The following is a 21349-nucleotide window of genomic DNA, read 5'->3' as shown; positions in this document are numbered from 1 at the left end:
ATCAATTACCTAAAATGTGGCACACTCTCATTGACTACTTATTACAAAAATAATTATATAGAAATGACTAAAAAAAATAATAAAAGGGTGATTTCTAGTCGTGTGAGGCCCACTTAGGGCCATGAATGCAATTCCCAAGGTATAGGAGGCGAAACATTGAAGAGGCAGTGGGTGAATTCGATATTGGGGTCATTTTGAATTGGGTTTCGAATTCATAAGTTGTATTTCAAAATCATTTCGAAATGGCTCTTCAATTTTGCACAATTGTCTTCAAATGACCATAACTTCTTCATTTCAACTTCGATTTGTACACTATTTGAAGCGTTGGACTCTTGACTTCCCAAGCTTCAAAAAGATATATAGTATGTCTAAAATGGACTTTATAAAGTACTCCAAATTTTTCTTCAAGTTCAGAGTGTATGTTGCCATCAAATTTTGAGTTCCAAATTTCCATGTAGCTTAATCTTGCTTCATGATTCATTTTCCACATTTTATTGCCTTCTTTCTTACTCTATAATGGTCATTTCTCATCTTCTAAACTCATGATATCCTCGTCTTTCCTTTTCTCATGGTTCATGAGTCTTGACTCACTTATTTCCTCATTTAGCCCTTTTTTTATCTTTCAAAATTTAAAATGATTCAACTTGCACCATTTACTTCCCTTGAACCTGAGATAAGTCTCCAAAGTACAAGTTAAACTCATGGCTAGGGCTTTAGCATCAATTTAGATCAAGTTGGGTGATTTGAATGTCATTTGGTGCGCAAATCATATCGAATATGTGTCATTAGAGCACATACTTTGGCTCCAATCAAAAAGTCATTCTCACTTAATCATACGTGATAAACAGAATGACCACTAGAGTATTATAGTACCAAAGTCCCATCAAAGTCCTAAAAAATTGATACCTTAACATTCGGTTAGTGTCATCATTTTCGCCAAAAAATTTTTGTTGCAGTGTTTTTATCAACACTCATGCTTAAAATAGAACAAAAATACATCCAAGAGCCCTCAAATGTCTTTTTTCGAGATATTCTTCAACTTAAAAAGATTATAAATGTTACTCACTAATTACAAAAAATGTTACATATTTCCATAGAAGTAACATTCTTTGAGTATCAACCTTGTTTTCCCAAAACTAAACTTAAGGGGGAGATTTTAGAAAATTCTAGCCAAGATCAATTTTGGGATATTCCTCTTCCAACAACCAATATTGCTCTTCCAACCCCAATTTCAAATCTACCACCTCAACAACCCTTGTAATACGAAGTAATTCCAACCCTAAAATCATTGTTGTTCCCTTCGAACCAAATTTCGCACCCAATCTTCCAACAGCTTCAACCCCATAGTTTCAAGTCTATTCCAGAAGAAAAATTACTCAAGATATATAGACTCCTACGCCCTAAGCTCACAACTAGTTAATTAAATCTAGTTTGGATCCTCATGACTAGAATTTAGGTAACATAGTAATTGATACTAATTAAACTGTATTAAATGATTTAGTTGTTCCTATTGAATTTTGGAAAGGGGTTAGATCATGTACTACACATCCTATTGTTGATTTTGTTTCCTATGAAAGATTATGTCCACAATTTCGAGCATTTACTCCTAATCTTTCTAAAGTTAACATGCCCAGGGACATTCATGAGACATTAAACCATTTAAATTGGAAGACAATTGTGCACGAGGGGATTAGAGCTCTCGAGAAAAATGGAACCTGGGAATTGATTGAATTGCCTTTGGAAATATCTATTGTCGAATGCAAGTGGATTTTCAATATGAAATGTAAAACTAATGGGAACATTGATAAATACAAGGCAAGATTAATGATTAAGGAATTTAACAAATGTATGAAGTAGATTATGAAGAAACGTTTGCTTTAATTTCGAAACTCGACATTGTCCAAGTTCTACTCTCCATTGCAATCAATAATGATTGACCTCTTCATTAGTCAGACTATGTATTCTTGAATGGTGATATCAATGAAGCTACATGGATATTCTACCAGGATTCAAAGACATTGAAAAAAAAAAAAAAATCAAGTATGCAAGTTTAAAGTGTATGGCATAAAACAATTTCCTAGGATCTGGTTTGACCATTTTACTTCAACTGTTAAGAAACTTAGGTATAGTCAGGGACAAATGGATCATACGATATTTTTCAAACATTCATCAAATGGGAAGGACTATGGCTTGGTTAAACAAGAAGCAGTTTGCAGTGGCTAGAATAGTGTGGAAGTTGAGTTCCAAGCTATTGCACATGATGTATGTGAAGGACTATGACTAAAACATATGGTAGAGGAGTTGAAGATTTCAACTGAGATTCTGATGAAAATGTTTTGTGATAATCAAGTAGCCATCAACATCTCATTTAATCTAGTTCATCATGACAATGCCAAACATGTGGAAACAAACTGAAATTCCATTACTGGGAAAATTGAGAATGTGGAGTTTTTATTGCAAAACATGTCTACTAAGCTTCAAATCGCAGACATTCTTACTAAAGCTCTACCAATACAACATTTCGATTATCTTATAAGTAAATTGGGAATCATCACTATTTATTCCTTAGTTTGAGGTCAAGTGTTGAAGCAGTAATATTTTTAGGAGTTTGAATTTAAAATAAAAACAAAAAACAAGGCTTAATTGAGTCCTATTATTTTGGGTTGTTTAGTTTGGATTAGTTCTAGTGTGCTTAAATTTGATTTTTTTTTTTTGAATTAGAGAGAATATCTAATGATATTCAGTAGGTTAGTTAGTTGCTAAATTTAGGGATTTCTTCGTTTATTTAACTTTTGGATGTATACCTAATTTAATTAATAAAATATTATTCAATTTTTCTTCCAAATCCAATAATAGGTGCAATAGTGAGTGGTTGATTTCCGGTCTATAATTGATCCTATCCAATTAGTATTTGAGTAGACTTTAACTTTTTTATTCATTTTCAAAAAAATATTCCTTTTCTAGGAGTCATTTTCAAGTATCGAGGGTTCATATAAACTGCTTCAAGATGTTTTTCATTGGACTTGTTCATGAATTGACTCATAACTTTAATTGGAAAACATATGTCATGTCTTGTGTGAGATAGATAAATGAGTTTTCCTATAAGTCATTGATATTTCTCTATATCAATTGGATGACTATCTCTTTTTAAACCCATTTTATATTTTGATTCCATCGAAGTGTCTATAGGTTTGCATCATAACATTTCAGTTTCTTTTAGTGAATCCAAGATGTACTTGCGTTGAGAAACCACAATGCCTTTTTTCGAACGAGCAACCTCTATGCCTAAAAAGTATCTTAGAGTTCCTTGGTCTTTGATTTCAAATTCTCTAACAAAAACTTCATTTAAGTAATCTATTTTCTTAGTATAACCCTCTGTCATAATAATATTGTCAACATAAACAATGAGAATAACAATCTTCCCATTTAGGGAGAATTTGGTAAATAAGGTATGATCAACTTGCCTTTGACAATACCCATGCTCCTTGACTGTCTTTGTGAAGTCGTCAAACCAAACTCTAAGTGATTGCTTAAGACCATACATAGACTTTCAAAGCTTGTAGACTTTGTCAACATTGTTTTTTATCTTAAAACTAGGTGGAATTTCCCATGTACACTTCTTTTTTCAAGTCACCATTGAGGAATTTTTTTTTTTTTTTTTTTATGTCTAATTAACACATGGGCCAATCTAGATTAGCCGCGAAGGATAATAAAACCTAAACTGTATTGAGCTTGGCAACATAAGCAAAAGTCTTTTGGTAGTTTATGTTATATGTCTAAGTGAATCCCTTAACAACAAGCTTTGCTTTGTAGTAGTTTATACTCCTATTTGGTTTATACTTGACAGTCAAAATCCACTTCCATCCAACTAGTTGTTTCTTTTTTGGTAAATCCAAAAGTTTCCAAGCACCATTTCTTTTTAGAGAGCTAATTTCTTCCCCAATGGTGATCTTCCATTCTGATTTTCTGAAAACATCATGAATACTCTGTGGAATTTCTACATGGGTAAGATTAATGGCAATAACCAATATTTTGGTGATAAACCATCATAGGAAACAAAATTGTAGTAGATAGGATGTTGGGTACATGCTCTCACACCTTTCTTTAATGTAATAGGAACATTAAGATCATCAATAGCAATAATATCAGTTTGGATTTCATGAAAAGTATTATCTAGACTATTTAAACTCAAATTAGATTCATGTTTTTGCTTAGGAGATGTGTGTGTGTGCATTCATGATCCTCTATTTCCTCTTGGGGTCTTTCCTCATTTAATAAACATAAAGCTCATTATTAAGTGCAAGTTGAGTATGGACAGGAGTGATTGGATCTTGGTTGTTAGGCAAAACTGGTTCGATGATGATGATGTTAAGCTCAATATCCAGTGAAATTGAGGGAATGAAGGTAGGCTCGATCATGGTTTTAGATGGAATGAAAGTATTAAGTAAAAAAATTACATTCTTGTATAGTAGAGTTCTCCCTCTGACTTTAAGTTTTTAGGTAATATGATTGGTTTTAAAAAAAGGTTACATCCATGGAAATATAGAATTTTTTAGTGATAAGGGAGTGGCATTTTTAACATTTTTTAGTGGAATAGTAATAATGAAAGAGACATTTGATGGCCTTTGGGTCAAGTTTGCTTCAGAATTGTTCATAGATATGGATAAATGTCATACACCAAAACACTTTTAGTGGCAGGGATGAGATGATTTGGGTATTTGGGTAAAAGAGGAGAAATTGACAAGATGTTTGGAGTCTTAGGACTCTTGATGACATTCTATTAATGAGGAATGTGGCTATAAGGATTGTCTCACCTAAAAATGTTTCAAAACATTTGTAATGAACATAATAGAAATGACCACTTCAAGGTGTCTGTTTTTTTCTTTCTGTCACCCCGTTTTGTTGAGGTGTGTCAACGTAAGAGTTTTGATACACTATACTATGACTTATTAGATACTCCCCGAGTATAGAATTGAGACACCTTGATTTATGCTTAGATGTTACTATTGAAAATTTTTAATACAGTACTAACATTATATTTTTCTTTCATTAAGCATACCCAAGTTATTCTAGTATGGTCATCAACAAAAGACATAAACCAGTGAGCTCCTAAGATTTTTTTTTTACTCAAATGGGTCCCCATATATCATTGTGAATGGTTGCAAAGGGGTGAAATGTTTTGTACCATTGGAGATGAAAGTTATTTCTCACATGTTTTGATAATTGACACACTTCACATTGGAAAACCTCAATGATGGTATTATAAAATAATGTAGGAAACAACTCTTTCAAATATAAAAAATTGGGATGACCTAATTTATAGTGCCACAACATGATGACACTATTATTATTGGATAAATTTGGAAAACAGGAAAATACATGCTACTTACAACTTGAGCTTACTTTTTAGGATTATTAGGACTTTTAAGGAGATAGAGCCTCACACATTCCTTAGCATTGCCAATCATCCTCTTTAATTCCAAATCCTGAAATTCATAATGATTTGAGAAAAAAATAGTAATACAATTCAAATTCTTGGTAAGTTTTCTTATGGATAATAAATTGTAAGTCAAATTTAGAATAAAGAAAGCATAATTTAGAACTAGGTCATTTGTAAGAGCAATACATACTACTCTAGCCATCCTTGACAATGATCCATCAACAATTCATTCCATAAAATTCCCAGAACTTGGGTTATAGTTATGAAATGGAGTAGCATTACTAGTCATATGATGTGATGCATTGAAGTCTACAATCCAAGGGTTTTGTTTCTCCATTTGAGTGATCAAATCCATTAAAAAGTTACCTTTTTGAGCGACTAATCTAGTGCTTGTAGATGCGGGTGGAGAAGAAGATGATGTTTTTTGGTCGATCAATTTTTGAAGCAATTCCATTTGCTCTTTACTAAACAGTGTAGCCTTAGGTGTAGATTTCTATTCTCTGATGGACATAAAGCTGCGACTTTTAGTAGAGCCTCATAGTTTCCAATCAATTGGCTTGCTATGCAACTTCCAACAAATGTCCTTGGTGTGTCCATGTTTTTTGCAATGCTCATACCATGGTCTTCCTTCCTTCCTTCCTTGTCCAATTATTATCAAGAAAAGGATTGGTTCCATGGGCTATTAGGGCATGTCCTTCCTTTGTGTTATATGGAACTTGGTTCCTCATCATAATCTTCTTTCTATTTTCATATAACTTCAAAAAAATCTCATCCGATTAGATGAAGAGACATGGTTTTGAATATTCTTCTCTTACTTCATCTAGATTTTTGTTAAGCCCAAACAAGAATTTAAAGATTCTTTTTTTCTCAACAATCTTTTTATACCTGAAATTACATTCCAAACAACTAAGTTTAGCATTATTAAAGAGATCTATTTGTTGCCTATCCATTTAGAGCAATGAAATATTGTGTGACAATAAGCTCTCCTTGATGAAGATTGTTCAAGATACATTTTACCTCAAATAATTCAGATGTGTTATCATTATCTGAGTAGGTTTCCTTTGTAGCATTTTAAATTTCATTGGTCGTCTTGTAGCACATGAAGTCTTCTTCGATATCTTTGGTCATGGAATCAATTGAGCATAACATCATCATGTTGTTTTCAGATTTTGGCACTTGAACTTTGGATCCTCTATTTATTGATGGAGCAACAACCGCCCTGGTGAGAAAATCATCTTTTCCTTTCTTGCAAAATGTGAAATATAATCACAAAAGATTAGGAAACTAATTCTCAAAAAATGAGGAAACTAAGTCTAAAAAGTTAGGAAATAAATTCCTAAAAATTAGGAATTAAATTGGAAATCCACATATATGATGAAGAATAGTCTTTTGCAATACCTAAAATTGTACTACCTTGATGACTTAGAGTTGATCACAACAATAACATCTATAGTAACTCTTAAAACTCCATGTTAAGTTATAAGTTGAATCAAGAGTACCTAAAGATATCAGATATCAAACATCAATCCAAATCCTAACTATACCATCATACATCTTAATTGGAACTATTCTAATACACTAACTTTGCAGTGTACTATTCCTCATTAAGGCAAAAGACTATCAATAGATTAATACAGGCAAATCAATCCCTATTGAGTCACATATGGTATGAATAACCCAAATCAATAATCAAACTAATACTTAAGCAACAAACAAAGATAAATAGGATAGTTCCAACACTATCGGAGCTCTCACAACATTACCACATCAAATAGTATTTGAGGATTTATTGATGGTCTCCTTTTTATTTTTTATTTTTTGTTTTGGACACTATACTTCCTATTGTCTTTTGTTAAATCAAAATTATTGCATTTTCCTTTTCTAATCCATGACATAGATCTAGAATGGCCTCTATTATTGCAAAAATTCTTCTTTTATACTTCTACCCTTTGTTTCCAAAGCATTTGCCTATCTTCATTCAATATTTCAAATAATTCTTTCTTTTACTTCTATAGAATTCAAATTTGCTTTAATATCCTCCATACAAATATAATTTATTTCTTGCAACATATTATCAACAAAATAATCATACAAAGCGGGTAAATAACAAACCAAAATTAAAGTTAGATATCGAACCAATATTGCTCGAGTCCATAATAAATTTTTTAAATTCATCATAATGGTTTCTAATGGGTGCATATTCTTACATGTGAGTGTACAAACATTGTTTCAAATATAATCGGATAATTGCTTCAAATACAACACTCCTATATGTAATTGACAATATTTTATAGAGTGGATAGTGATGGTTTGCTGGTAAGTTCATAGTTTGTCTCACTTCCTTTAATAAGAGATGCAATGCTGATGTGTTTATGATGATGACCTTGTGTGCTTAGGTCTATAACCAACTCTCATAATTGTTTGTTATATATTAGAGCATATGCATTAATTTAATATAAAAAATATTTTGCAATTAATGAAACATGTTTAGCACAATCGTGTTTCAGATAGTGTTATAGAAGCCTTAAGCATAAAAATCAAATACCTTACACATTTTTTTAAGACATTTTTTCCATTAATTCAAGTACTAGAAAGATATTTTTTGAAATTCAAAGAAGAAATAACCTCAAATGATTGACTAATATAAGCCCTTAAACACAACTAAGAAAAATTCTTATATTACTACAAAATTCAGATGTGAAGAAGGTTTTTTAACAATTTTATAGAACATCAAGGATATCTCTACAATTTTTTCCAATAAAAACTCAGGGGTTCTTTTGAAAATACATAAAAATACAGGGACCAATCCGAAAACCGAAAAACTCACTCGCAGCAAATTTTATTAAGCCCCAAAACACTCGCAGCCCTATTAGTTTGGGAATCCAGAAACCCTAAGATAGAGAAACTCAGTGTTGAGAGAGAGTAAAGAGGAAAAGAGAAAAGAGATGGATGCGATAAGGAAGCAACTGGACGTGTTGATGGGGGCGAATCGAAACGGCGACGTCCGGGAGGTGAATAGGAAGTACTACGACCGAGATGTGTGTCGCCTCTTCTTGGTCGGCCTTTGCCCTCACGAGCTCTTCCAGTTGACGGTACTGTTCTGGGACTATCCTCCTTGCCTTGATCTGTTGGTTTCTTTAGCATTGGAGTCTGTTTGGTTCTCGAGAAAGTGTGGGAAAGTGGGGGGAAAAATGAAATCTCGATTTCTTAAAACCTTACGTGGTTTATGTTTAGGGGACATGGAGGCGCAGAGAGAGGAAGAGATACTTTATCTACCCTTAACCTCTATTGAGAAAATAGGGGAAAACAGCATAAAACGAAAACCTCGAATCTGATTTAATTTTTATTTTCTATTTGTTCATATATTTTTGATGTTTGGAGGGGACATGAATTTTTTGGGGGAGATATTTAAGCTAATTCTACTTCTTGTCTGGATTTCGAGATAATTCAAGAAAAAAAAGAAGAAAAATTAAATATTGAGTTTCTTAAGTATTTTTTTGTGCAATTTTTTAAATTTTTTATTGTGTTTAAGATCATTGATGTGATTTTAGAGAGAAAAGTTTAATTAGTTCTAATCCTTTCTTTTGCCTACAAGAAACTCAGGAAAGTTGAAGAACATGAATATTGGATCTTATTTATTTCTTCTGGTTAATGTTTAGGAGAGATGGTTGGAGATCACCCGAATTCTCTGTTGGTCGGTGTGCTGAGTTGAGCATGTCAAATTCATTGCTAGATGGAAGAAAATAAAACCTCAAAATATATGTTTTGTGTTTTTGGATCCTATTTAGAAGGTATGCGTTTAGACAGAGATGTTTAATCAACCCAACCCCTATATGTTTGGCAGGAAATTGAGTTGATTTAAGCTTGTCAATTTCAAGTCGAATAGATTGAAGAAAATGAAATCTCAGATCTTTTTTATTTTATTTTATTTTTGTCATATAGGGCCTTTTTCTTAAAGGGTCAGAGTCTGAAAATGACTCATTTATATAGAAAACATGGAAAATGTTGTTTTTGGTAATTTGAAACATGGATGCAAGTTTTTATTTTATTTTTTGATAGGTAAAACATGGGTGCAAGTTAATGATTGAAAATTATTCGAAAACACTGTTTCCATTATTGAAGTGAAAATCTTTCTGAAAAGACCATTCTCATTTTTTCTATCAAACAAATTCTTACTTTTTATGCTTTTGGGTCATGTTTAGGAGAGAGATACATACCTAGAATGAGCTATTTAATCAATGTCAATAGATAGAAGAAAATGGAACTACGAATCTTATGCTTTGTTTGGGGAGTGTATTCAAAAACAGAAAAATAGTTTTTGAGAATTGGTTTTAAAAGCTCTTTTTTGATGTTTTGTAGAAAAAAAGTTTGTTTGAAAATTTGGAATATTCTTAACCATTTTTATATTTTTAAATATTTTTTTAAAGTTATATTTTCAATTATTTTCTATATTTGTATGATTATTTTTTAAAACAACCCTTAGAAAACAAGTGAAAGCTACTAAAATATGTTTTTATGAAATACCCTATTTTCTATTTTATGGTTTCCAAATATGGTTTCTTGTTAACATACCCTTATGTTCTACTTTCTATTTTTGAGAAGGGTTTGCTTGGCCATCTTGTATGAGAGGCATTGATTTAGTGTAAGAGAATTTGGTTTCTTTGCTCTTGCACTGCAATCATCGCACATTCACTAAAATTTTCCCCTTTTATTATTGGTTTTGTTTTCGATGGTTATCACTCTCTATTTTTCCATACATTAATCATGCTTTCATTGACTTTCTTGTGTTATTACCTCCAATGCGGGGCTCCAATGATGGCATGGAATCTTTCTGACCTGATTTTCTAATTAGATTAGAAATAATTTTTTTATTTTATTTTATGGAGGATTCCTTGATATAAAAAGGACTATTTGATTAAAAGGGATATTGAAAATGCAAATTCAGAAGAATGACCATTTTTTAAAAAACATGAAATAGAATCTATTTTGGACAAAAATAACCTTTAACAATTTTTGTAATCCCCATCTCACATTAAGTGCTTTTTGATAAAAAAAAGTTCAAGGGTAAAAATGTTGAAATGAGGTTATATGTGTAATTTTCAATACATGGAAGTTGTTTTTTTTTTTTTTTTTTACAGAAATGGGTATTATCTCATTCCATTTAATCAATTATTTCATATAAAAATTAGTTTTAGATGATAATCACTATCATATTAATAATTTCCTGGAGGATGAAATATGCATTATTTGCTTTAGTTTAAGTTTAGGCAAATAGATATAAATTTTTTTAGATTACAAATGTGGATGTAACGTGCCCTCTGCACGGCAATTGTATCAAGATTTTTGTTTGATGGAATACATCTTAAAAGGATATGTTTGAGCTCCACTAATTTCTCCATATCATTTCCTTTCAGCCTTGCCAATAACATATATATATATATGTAATTTTACCTTCTTGTGGGCATGGCATGTTGAGAGTTTGTTAACCTTGAAGTATCTTGTAGGCCCCCTTTCCCCTTTGTTAACACACACATGGACTAAGAAGAGTAATTTAATTAATTCAAATAGGTCAGATGACTGTCAATGTTACTTTAACCTATTGCTTTGAGGGATATTGGAATTCATGTTAGTTATTCCATTTGGTCTTCATAATTAAAATTTTATTCTGATCTCTTTCTAAGACTTCATCATTTTTGTTTCAGAAAATGGATATGGGGCCATGTCCGAAGGTGCACTCCTTGCAGCTAAGGAAAGAGTATCCTTTCGCCACTATGGTGCTATGCATTTCAGCTTTTCTTCTTTCTTTAAGATGTTTAAACTGTATGATACTCTTTACTGTTAGGGCCATGCGTTCTGTGATCCCTGTTTTTGACAACCCATAAGAAATTTTTTTTGGGATTATGGGAATCTTCCTCTAGAGGGATGCATTTATCTCAACTACTAGCAAAGCAAACTGCCAGTATTATGGGCCCACACTTCTAACCTACACTCAAATTTCATGGAGGTTCAAATTCAGGACCTCTTGTTCATTTCCAGAGGGCACAGCTGCCTGGTCATATCCAAGGGGCTAGACATTCTATTAGATCTTATTAGAGAACCTCATGCAACTGTTTTTCAGAGCAATGATTGCAGATCAGATGCTTGCTTTTATATTCTTGTTAACGGGTATTTCCCTTATAAAAGATATGGAGACCAAGCACTACCATATTTCTATTCTTGGTTCATTTATCGTATTTGCAAGAATATATCTTATCCATGCAAATCAAGGTCACCTATAAAATATGTTGATATATGAAAATTTGTTTCACTTGACTGCTTTAACTCTTTCTAGATATGAAGAAGCCAAAGCAAAAGGTGTCCATAATTATGACAGGGACTTGGAGGATGTTATAGATAGGCTCATTGTTGAGTGTGATAGAAAAATTGCTAGAGCTCTTAAGCGTCTTGAGGATGAGGATGCTAAAGCTGCTATAGCAATTTCAGTCTCTGAGGTTACTCAGGTAGTGGTTGAGTTTCTCAGGCTAGTTCTTTAACCATATATATCTATATATTTTGATGGATAATTTATTGATTCCTTTGCAGACACCTGAGGTGCTTGAGTTGTCGAAGCAGATTAAGGAGAAGTTGAAGGAAGCTGATCAATTTGGTAACCCCTTTATATGAATTATAGTAATTTTAACTCCTTTTACATTTATATTAAAATGTTTTGTCCCTGCTATTAGTAGGTTTAGTGCAGGTTATTGAATATCCTGCCTGCTGGCAAAGCATGTTGGTTATATCAGACTTATTCTTATTTAGAGTATAGGATACTGATTTGTGACAAATAAAGGAATTATATTGAAGTGCCAACAAGGGGTGAACCCTATTATTGTATACAAAGAACACATACATGAAAAAAGATTAATCAGATAATTCGATAGACAGTGGTTCAGCTAATATCCTCAGGCTACCGCTTGCCAGTCAACTAATCCTAGCTCTTCCTTAGACACATTCCACAAAAGCCAAGCCTTAATGAAAGAATCTTTAAGCTTTGACATTAGTAATTCCGGTTATTAAAGAAGTTCTCAATTTCTGCCCTTCCAGATGCACCCAAAAGTTTATTTGTTGACAAGTTTTGATGATATGGAAATCTTCTAATTATTTTTCCTCTTTTGACTTTAATGGCTCTTCCTATTAAGTTATTGAGCTATATCTTTAGTGTGGATATATTGCACGGAGATTAGCTTCATAATGTTATCTTTGATTTTGTGTGTTGTCTAAACTGATTTGATTTGGTGCATGAATGATATGCAGATCTTGAAGGCAAGACTGATAGCAAGATTCGAGCTCTAGAAGTAGTAGAAGAACTCAGAACGAAAAGAGCAGACAAGCAGGTAATTGTTGTTTGTTGAGACATTAAATTGGCATGTCATTGTTGATATATTAGTGTTGTTTAGTTATAGTGCCATTTTTTGATAAGCAGTCTGTACTTCCTTTTTTCCATTCCATGATTAAGATTTTGAATCTCATATGTGTTGCAAACCTTTTCTTATGATAGTCTATGCTTCTTCTGGATGCCTTCAACAAGGATAGAGCGTCTTTACCCCAACCCCTTCCAAACCCGCCCCCATTGGCACCCTTGCCAGTACTTGCTCCTGATCCTCGTACACAGGAAATGATAAATGAGAAGCTGAAAAAGGCAGAGGATCTTGGTAAGCTAAGTCAGCCTTTTCATGCCTTTTATATTTCGATAAATCTTGATGTTCTGTTGCATACCAAATATATTTGTTAGTGGAGTGCAATGGAAAATAGTTGATTTAATGCTTTCTTGAGCTGATTGGAGTTGCACAAAAAGTTTTTGTGGAATTACCAACTAAAATGTGCCTACTCTTGCTTTAACAATTTGAGCATGTAAATTAGATATGCTACCTGCTGTAGCCTTATTCCTTTCCCTCTGTTGGTAGTGCTGAATTGATTGGGTTATGCTTAGTTCTAAAAGTTCCTTATGTTTTCCAGGCGAGCAAGGAATGATAGACGAGGCACAGAAAGCATTGGAAGAGGCTGAAGCACTTAAGAAGGTTTGTGTTTTTCTTTAGGTTCATCTTGTTTGTTTGTAGCATTTGTCCATATTCTTATTTGTATTATATGAGGTTTTGATATCTGTTATTTATATATTAATTTTATTCCAGAATGTAACTTGTATTCTTTGTTTTTCTTTTTCAACTAAACCTGTGTCTCTTATTCGCTATACCTCTGTTAATTTGTTTTCTTTTTCTTTCAATGTCTCTTCAGCTGGCCCCTAGGCAGGAGCCTGTTCTTGATTCTTCCAAGTACACTGCTGCTGATGTGCGCATTGTGAGTACAATTATTTTTGTTTCTGCATTTTCAGTAAATATATTACATAATGGATAGCCACTCACTCTTAAAGAGATCTGTGTCCATTTGAATTTCTTCCCAAAATCCTAATTAACTCCAGCAGTTGATGATTAATGTTTTTAACCCTTTTGGTTCTGTTTGCCACTCCTCTTGAACCAAAAGAAAAAAAATCACTGCTTTACTCATCTCTAAAATATTACCTTTTTTTGGCTATACTGTAATCCAGTTTAGTACATTATTTAAGTTTCACAAATGGTGTTTCTGATTAAGGACAGATGCAAATAAAATTTCTCTCTCCAGAGAGATGGCAAACCAAGTTATAGCATAGATTTCTGTTTGAGATTATTATTATTATTATTATTATCATTATTATTATTTTTTTCATCTGAAATTGAAAACACGAGTTGATGATAATGGATGCATATGTTTTTATATTTATCCTGTATTTCTTACTCTTTTAATTTCTTTTTAATTCTGATGTTACCTCAGACTGATCAGAAGCTACGCGTATGTGACATTTGTGGAGCATTTTTGAGCGTTTATGATAGGTAAAATTTTTATCTCGTCACTTCATATTTTCTAGCTTTGAGGGCGACAAAGAATTAGTATTTGGGGTTTCAAGTACTTCAGCTTTTGACCTGGCGATTATACCTCCTTGTCACCAGCAGGCTTTTGGGCCCAGTTTTACGAGGATTACTTTTGCAGCTAAAGAATGTGCGTCTTTTTCTGTTTTATGCTTGTAGATCATGCTATTATTAGCTAGAAAATTATGGGGCTACCATACTATATGTGGATTCTATCTGTGAAGAACTTTTGGTTATTTCAAGGGAGTGAACTGTTTTCCTTTTCATGTGATTTCAGTGACCGTCGCTTAGCAGATCATTTTGGAGGAAAGCTTCATTTGGGCTATATGCAAATCCGTGAAAAGCTGGCAGAGCTTCAGGTAAGATGAATTATTTTCGTGATCATATAGGAGCTCATTTATGTTTTGGTTGTCCCGTGGGTTCTATTTCATATTGGCATTAGTACAAAAAGGATAATTTGCAGGAGTTGCGAGCAAGATGATGGGGCCAGTAAATTCTGCTTAGCTTCTTTGGTCTCATATTGGCTGTTGTCTTTTAGCTATTAACTTGATATTTATTATTGTCCTTCAGCTTGTTAGGTGACAACAATTTTTATTTTTTATTTTAACAATTTCTGTTTGCCTATCAAAAGAGAAAAAGGAAAACAATTTTCAACTTATAGTTGTTTAGCTAAGTCCGATATTTGTTCTTTTACCTATCATCTTTGTTCGGATGTCCTTAAGTTGGTACTGTGAATATGTTGATTCAGGTGCTGGTATAATGTTTCACATTCTTCTATAGAGATTCTCAGTTAGTATGCCATCTGTGAGTTATTCTAACCTCGGAGAAGAGTGTTTTTGTGGCAATTTCTAATGTCTTTCATTTTGATTTGAAATTTGGTTGAAGGTTCTATTGGAGTTGAAAAACTCGAAGTTCACCTCTCTTATTTTGTTCTGTTGCTTCCATTTTTTGTTGTCAAATGATTTAGTAGAGCCTGAGGCTCTTGAAAAAAGAAGAAAATGTTTTTGAATGGGCCCACAACTGAAATGCAAGCTACTTGAAGGGGACTGGACTCTTAATCCTTAAGCTGATTATTAGGGGGGGAACTGATTGGCATGCACTAATCAATCCATTTTATATTCCAAAGGTTTAGGTTTGTGAATTTGACAGAATCTAGAATTGTAGCTGTCCCATGATTGACAGAATTTGTATGTTTATGAAAAAAAAAAAAAGCATCTGAAATTGTAGTCGTTCCATGTTGATTACTTTGGTGCCACATTATTAATTATTATTTTGGTGGTTTGGAGTCCTACTCGATGTACCTCTGTTGCTTTATCACAAGAGAAACAGATGTTCTTTCAGTTTCGTAGAATTCTTTCTCAAGCAGGTGTTGTACTGGGCACAGATCATATCAAGGCTTAGTATGAGCATCAAATATAAAGTTCTTCACTGTAAGAAATTTTACATCAGTCAAGTTGCATTCACTATATCTGCCACTCATCCATCCATCTCCTTTAGTTGAAGTTCTAGTTCTATATTTGCTCACACCCAATTTCTATTGAATTTTTTCCCAGTTCTCTTCTGCAATTGTTTCTGGGCGCATGCTATTGACAGAATTTGGTGCACAAACCATTTTCTCTGGTTGTTTCAAAGATGTTGATTTTTTGTTTAGGCCTTTGGACACATCTCAACTTATGCCTTAAGCTGTTGAATTATCATATCACTGTTCTAACTTTTAAAGTTTTAAGCTCCTTTTCCAATTCCCTTTTAAGGTACATGTTCAGATCCATTTTCTTGCTATTAAACCTTTTTGAGTTTTGAATGTGTGGTGATGTTGGGACTGAGTAAATGGAACCATGTTTGTATTTTTTATATTTAATTAATGTTAATACTTTTTAATTAGAAATTTATATTATATTCATCATTGGGCTTAAATGGTTTTTGACTGGTTGATTATGTTGACAGTCTTCTGCCGGTTCCTAGTATATGTTAGTATCTCTAAATTGGATTAATGGGGTATTTATTTCAAGGGAGGGTCCTTAATGGTACTTTCTTGGGAATTAATTTTTCAGGAGGAGAGAAACAAGAGCCGCAAGGTTGATAGACATGAGAATGATAGAAGGTAGGCTGACAGTTCTTATTTTATTTTTGCATTTGGCTGTTGCACATCTTCAATTTACCTTTGCAATTGTTCTCCTTCCTGTTTATCATTATTGTTATTATTTTTTATCTTTCATTTTATAGATCAAAGGAACGAAGCCGGGACCATGACAGGGAAGCAAGCAAGGATCGAGCAGATAGCCGTGAGCGGGGAAGGGACCATGATCGTAGGAGCAGAGATCGTGATAGGTACCATGATCGTGATCGTGGACATGATCGGGAGCGTGACAGAGATTCTGACCGCCCCCGAAATTATGATTCAAGAAGTCGACGCAGGTCACGCTCACGGTCTGGGGAACGCTCCAGGGACTATGATCGCTCCAGGGATTATGATCGTCACAGGTACTTGTCCTCCATGAGTTCCCCATTTTGCATTTAGATTTCCTTTCATGTGTTTGTTTGGATACACTTCCTGTTCTCTGTTTTTAAAAATAGAAAATAGAAAATAGTAGTGACTTCTATGTAAAATACAAGAGCTCTTAGAAGTTTTACATTGAAATTGTTATGGTCTTTAAAAATTGAGGTATTAAACAAATTTTATTACAAATTTTTAAATTTTTGAAAGTATCAGTTAATTCTATACATTTTGTGTAAGAGTTTCTACTTATTATATAAAAATCTCTATTTTGAAAACAGAAAACAGGAAGTACATCCACATGAAGCCTAAAAGTTTGGTTTGGAGGATGAGTTGAGTGGGATATTCCTTTTTATAATGGTTATGTCAAATGGTTACTATTTTGCATCTGGGTACCACTCTTGAAAATATCCTTAGATGTTGTAGCATTGAAGGTACCATCTGACTGAAGCCATCTCCTAAAAAATAGATGGTTTAGAATCATCTTATAGTTTTAATTCTAAGTGGGTGCCCATTACTTTTTAAGCTCTAAATATTTTGACAAACATGTGTCCTAAAATGGTTTTAAACCCTAGGGAACTCCATTCATCTTCACCTTTCATTCTTTGTTTTATATGTTGTCTTACCTTCTACAATATTATTTAAAGTTTCGGATAGCTCCATAGTCATCAAAGTTGCCTTCTTATAATGGCTCAAGAACCATACAGCGAGTATTAGACAATCAGATGAGCAACTTTCTTTGTTTTAGGCAATTTTTTTTTTAAAGTATTAAATTGTTTAAGAACTCACCCAGAAAAACTAAAATAATCCCAGACCATAATATCAGGCATCTGTAACAACTTTATGATTTTGTGCTATAGAGGAGTTTTCTAAGTTTAACCTTTTAACATGTTTTTGTATATGCTACGTGATTTGGGAACTAGTGTTTTCTATCCCATATTAATGTTTGCTTAAACTTGCAGGCGTTATGATCGATACTAGATCTGGGTTGGTGCAGTTGGGCAGATATGAAAAACTTGTGGGGTTTTTTTGTGCATGTCAGACACTAGATGATCATTGGAGTTGAGATGAGGAGTCTTGCTTAGTTCAGAGATGGATGCTCATGTAGGAAGGAAAGATGTTTTACGCGCTTTGTTTTAAAAAACTTAAGTAGATTATTGTAGTGTCTCCTACTATGGGCGAAGAAGAAGAATCAACTGCATTGTAGATGTTCCAGGCATATGTTTGATTGCGTAGATTTTTTATTTATGGCTAAAATGATTTAATGTGTTTTGACATTTGATTGTTGGGGTAGGAACACTTCACTTTTAAGGCTTAAGCATCACAGACATGAACTCAATCAGAAATGGATGTCACGGCAAAATGATTGGGGGGAAATGTGGCTTTGAGATGCTACGATTTTCCAAGGTGATGTGTGATCTGCCTTCCTTCACCCTGTTTGTTTCAATGGAAAATGGAATGGTTTTGCATAATGCCAGCTTAGGAATGCAATCTTTTCATTTGTTTGGTTGGATGCGCCGAAGTTGAGGCTTGCCTGATTTCCTTGGAGAAATGTCATTCTCATTAATCATCTTAAACAAAAATATTATCGAGAAAAATGTTTGGGTGATGTTTGTGCGAACGGTTTTAAAAAACAAATTTTGAGAACTATTCTTGAAAACGGTTTATTATTCGTGAGTGAATTGGGAGGATTGTTACTCAAGTATTAAAAATCCTTACGTGATAAGTTGATATTGAGTAATGATACCCTTTTAAGTATCAAATTATTTTTTAAAAATTTAAAATATCATAGAAAATAGTTTTTGGACGGGTAGGATGGATACTAGTTTTATTTTTTATTTTTAAAATTAGCCGGTGTTGAATATAAATATAAATATAAATAAAAAAATGTTCTCAAAGTTCTTGCGATAATAGAAAAGGTGAAAACAAGGAATCTTCAAAGAAAGTATATACAAAAATTTATAAATCATTTCATTAATCATCCTTTTATAAATAATTCTTGAAACTTCATTCAATGCACATTCTAATTATTTTTTAGGGAGAATTATCTTTTGGGGGTAGATGGGCCCTCAAATTAACAAAAGGTCCATATAACTCCTGAAATTGAGTTGAAGGATATGAAATAGTATCGGACAAATATACCCTTTAAAAACATATATAAAATATTTTATAAAATTAAATTAAATAATTTTTTTTCAATAATTTTTTTTTTCAAAAATACTAAATTAAATAAAAGTAGTTTTCAAAAATATTAAATTAAATTATTTTTTTTCAAAAATATTAAATTAAAATTTTTTTTTCAAAAATATTAAATTAAATTAAAGTATTTAAAAAAATATTAAAATAAATATTTTTTAAATATTAAATTAAATAAATTTATTTTAAAAAAATATTAAATTAAATAAAAGTATTTTAAAAAATATTAAATTACATAAAAGTATTTTTTAAAAATATTAAATTAAATAAAAAATATTAAATTAAATAAAAGTATTTTTCAAAAATATTAATTTTTTTCTCAAAATCAACAAAGGGCATTTTTGGAAATACTGAAAGATGATATCCTTCAACTCAATTTCCATACTTTCATTGGGTCTTGGGCTTAATTTAAAGAGTTACATAGACCTTTTGTTAATTTGGGAGCCCATCTACCCCCAAAACATAATTCTCCATATCTTTTATAATCAAGAGTTTGTTGAAAAAATAATTTTTTTTTTAATTAAAAAAACAAACATCTAAATTAGTTTTCAATATATTTATTAAACTAATCTTTTAATTGCTTCAATTTTTAATCAATCACAATTATAGGTGATTGTGATTTTAATCTTAAAGCTAAAATCATAAAGATTATTTAATTAAATGGATTATTGAAAATCCAATTTTAATAAATACCTTTAATTTTTTCATAGAGTAAAACATACGTAAATACTTAAAATAAATGACAGCCTTTATATTAAAAATTGGTTCCTCTTCAAAACACAAAAAACCTATGCGTGTGGCATGTACGAAGGACTCTATTGAATATTTTGAAAACAAATCTAGATTGATAGTGTTTTTAAATATATATATATATATATATATATATATATATATATATAAAAGACAACGAATCAAAACAACCAAATTAACAACACCAAGCCCATCATTTGTCAATTGAGTTGAATAGAATTGTATACTTTTGCAGCTACTCAATTCCTTTTCCCACAAATTACCCACTTGTACCCCGCGCTGGAACAACTTGTACATTGGTGTACAACCCAACCTCAGAGCTGCCTCCCAGCTGCATCTGCAACAAAGGGCAAGTATGGCGTCCTTCCCAGAATACAAAACCCGAGGCTGTACAGAAAGCAAGCCACCACGAACACAAAAATCGCATTGTGACCCATCACCATCAGTCGGAACCCCACCCCAGCCCTTCCCGGATTGAAGATCCGGTTCACCAGCAGCGGCACCACCAGCAGCACATCTAGCACCACCGCCTGCATCGAATTGAACCGCACGAACCGGCTGAAGCTAGGGTTTCGGACGACGCCCAAGTAGAGGGCGAAGAAGGCCACGAAGGAGGCGTATGGGATGGATCTGTAAAGGGAGAGGATAGGGAGGATGGGCTCCAAGACCAGCCCTAGAGCTGGGTATTGCATCAGGAGGAATCTGCCGTACTGGAGGCCGTTGAAGAATGGGAGGCAGTAGGCCGCGGCAGAGATTAGGCGCTCGGTGGCAGGGACGGCGCTGTAGGACATGGTAATGGAGGGGCGAGATCGGGGGCGGAGTGGGCGTGGGGAGATCTGGAGAGTCGGTTTGAGTGGGTGAGGGAAGTTGGGTAACTGGGCTGTGATGGAGGCGGCGGAGTAGGGTTGATGGAGGGGTTTTAGCGGTGTCTGCCGGTGAAGGGAGAGGCGGAGCAGTGGAATCGACGCCATTGTTTTGGGGGGTACTCTCTCTGTGAGCCACTGTAGAGTGCGAGTACAGAGCTTTTGGGGGTTTTAGAAGGGGTGTTAGATTTGCTGGGACTATTTAGCTTGTGCCACGTGGAGGGTCAACAATTTTTGACGAGACTCACAAAAATATGACACGAAATCAATACAGAATTGGAGAACTCGAATTACGGTCAAGGCCAACTAATCAAAATTTTCACATAAATGTCCTTTTAATTCTTTTTTTTTTTTTTTTTTTTTATGCTTGAAAAATATAAAAATAAAAATTATAATTAAAACTTTATATATGTTTAAATTATTTAATCTTTATAGAGATGAGTTAAAATAAATAAAATGAGTTTGAAGTAACAAATAAAAATAATTTATTGATTTTTAATCTATTTTTTAGTTTTCTTTACTTTTTATTTTCTTCTACTTTCCCATTGTATATTCTTTTCTTTGCATTTTCCCTTAGATTTTTCAGGAACCTAACATAACTTTACTAATAAATTTCCCCAAAAAAGGTTATTTTTACAAGAAAAAAGTTTTAAGTATTTTTAATAAA

General features: G+C 32.9%; 2 protein-coding genes across 4 annotated transcripts; one reads left to right on the top strand and one right to left on the bottom strand.

Annotated features, from left to right (window-relative positions):
- Positions 1 to 8289: 8289 nt before the first annotated feature.
- Positions 8290 to 18150, top strand: LOC100254714 (uncharacterized). 3 transcript variants are annotated; one of them, XM_002276655.4, is made up of 13 exons: positions 8290 to 8532; positions 11143 to 11195; positions 11772 to 11940; positions 12023 to 12086; positions 12734 to 12813; positions 12978 to 13131; positions 13436 to 13497; positions 13712 to 13774; positions 14285 to 14343; positions 14657 to 14738; positions 16431 to 16480; positions 16603 to 16860; positions 17836 to 18150. In XM_002276655.4, exons 1-13 carry the CDS (start codon positions 8386 to 8388, stop codon positions 17852 to 17854), a joined length of 1260 nt encoding a protein of 419 aa, XP_002276691.1. In that variant the 5' UTR covers positions 8290 to 8385; the 3' UTR covers positions 17855 to 18150. The 3 variants fall into 3 exon arrangements, with proteins under 3 accessions (XP_002276691.1, XP_059592361.1, XP_059592362.1); XM_059736378.1 differs by lacking the exon at positions 17836 to 18150 and having other exon boundaries at positions 16603 to 16985; XM_059736379.1 differs by lacking the exons at positions 8290 to 8532; positions 17836 to 18150 and adding an exon at positions 9105 to 9231 and having other exon boundaries at positions 16603 to 16985.
- A 1844-nt stretch (positions 18151 to 19994) lies between these two features.
- On the bottom strand, positions 19995 to 20930 carry LOC100249658 (protein TIC 20-II, chloroplastic-like). Its single transcript, XM_002276759.4, has one exon. The coding sequence runs from the start codon at positions 20788 to 20790 to the stop codon at positions 20134 to 20136; it is 657 nt and encodes a 218-aa protein (XP_002276795.1). The 5' UTR covers positions 20791 to 20930; the 3' UTR covers positions 19995 to 20133.
- Positions 20931 to 21349: the final 419 nt, after the last annotated feature.

This window comes from Vitis vinifera, chromosome 4 (genome assembly GCF_030704535.1).
Source record: "Vitis vinifera cultivar Pinot Noir 40024 chromosome 4, ASM3070453v1".
NCBI classification, from domain to species: domain Eukaryota; kingdom Viridiplantae; phylum Streptophyta; class Magnoliopsida; order Vitales; family Vitaceae; genus Vitis; species Vitis vinifera.
The sequence above is the reverse complement of the archived record's forward strand: the minus strand, read 5'-3'. Positions and strand labels throughout refer to the sequence as shown.

Bases quoted from the DNA above. Each gene is read 5' to 3' on its own strand.
- LOC100254714 (XM_059736378.1), top strand. From the start codon at position 8,386: ATGGATGCGATAAGGAAGCAACTGGACGTGTTGATGGGGGCGAATCGA. The intron at 11,196-11,771 runs GTATCCTTTCGC...AACTCTTTCTAG, and splicing joins TCCTTGCAGCTAAGGAAAGA to ATATGAAGAAGCCAAAGCAA. The intron at 14,344-14,656 runs GTAAAATTTTTA...ATGTGATTTCAG, and splicing joins TTTTTGAGCGTTTATGATAG to TGACCGTCGCTTAGCAGATC.
- LOC100249658 (XM_002276759.4), bottom strand. From the start codon at position 20,790: ATGGCGTCGATTCCACTGCTCCGCCTCTCCCTTCACCGGCAGACACCG.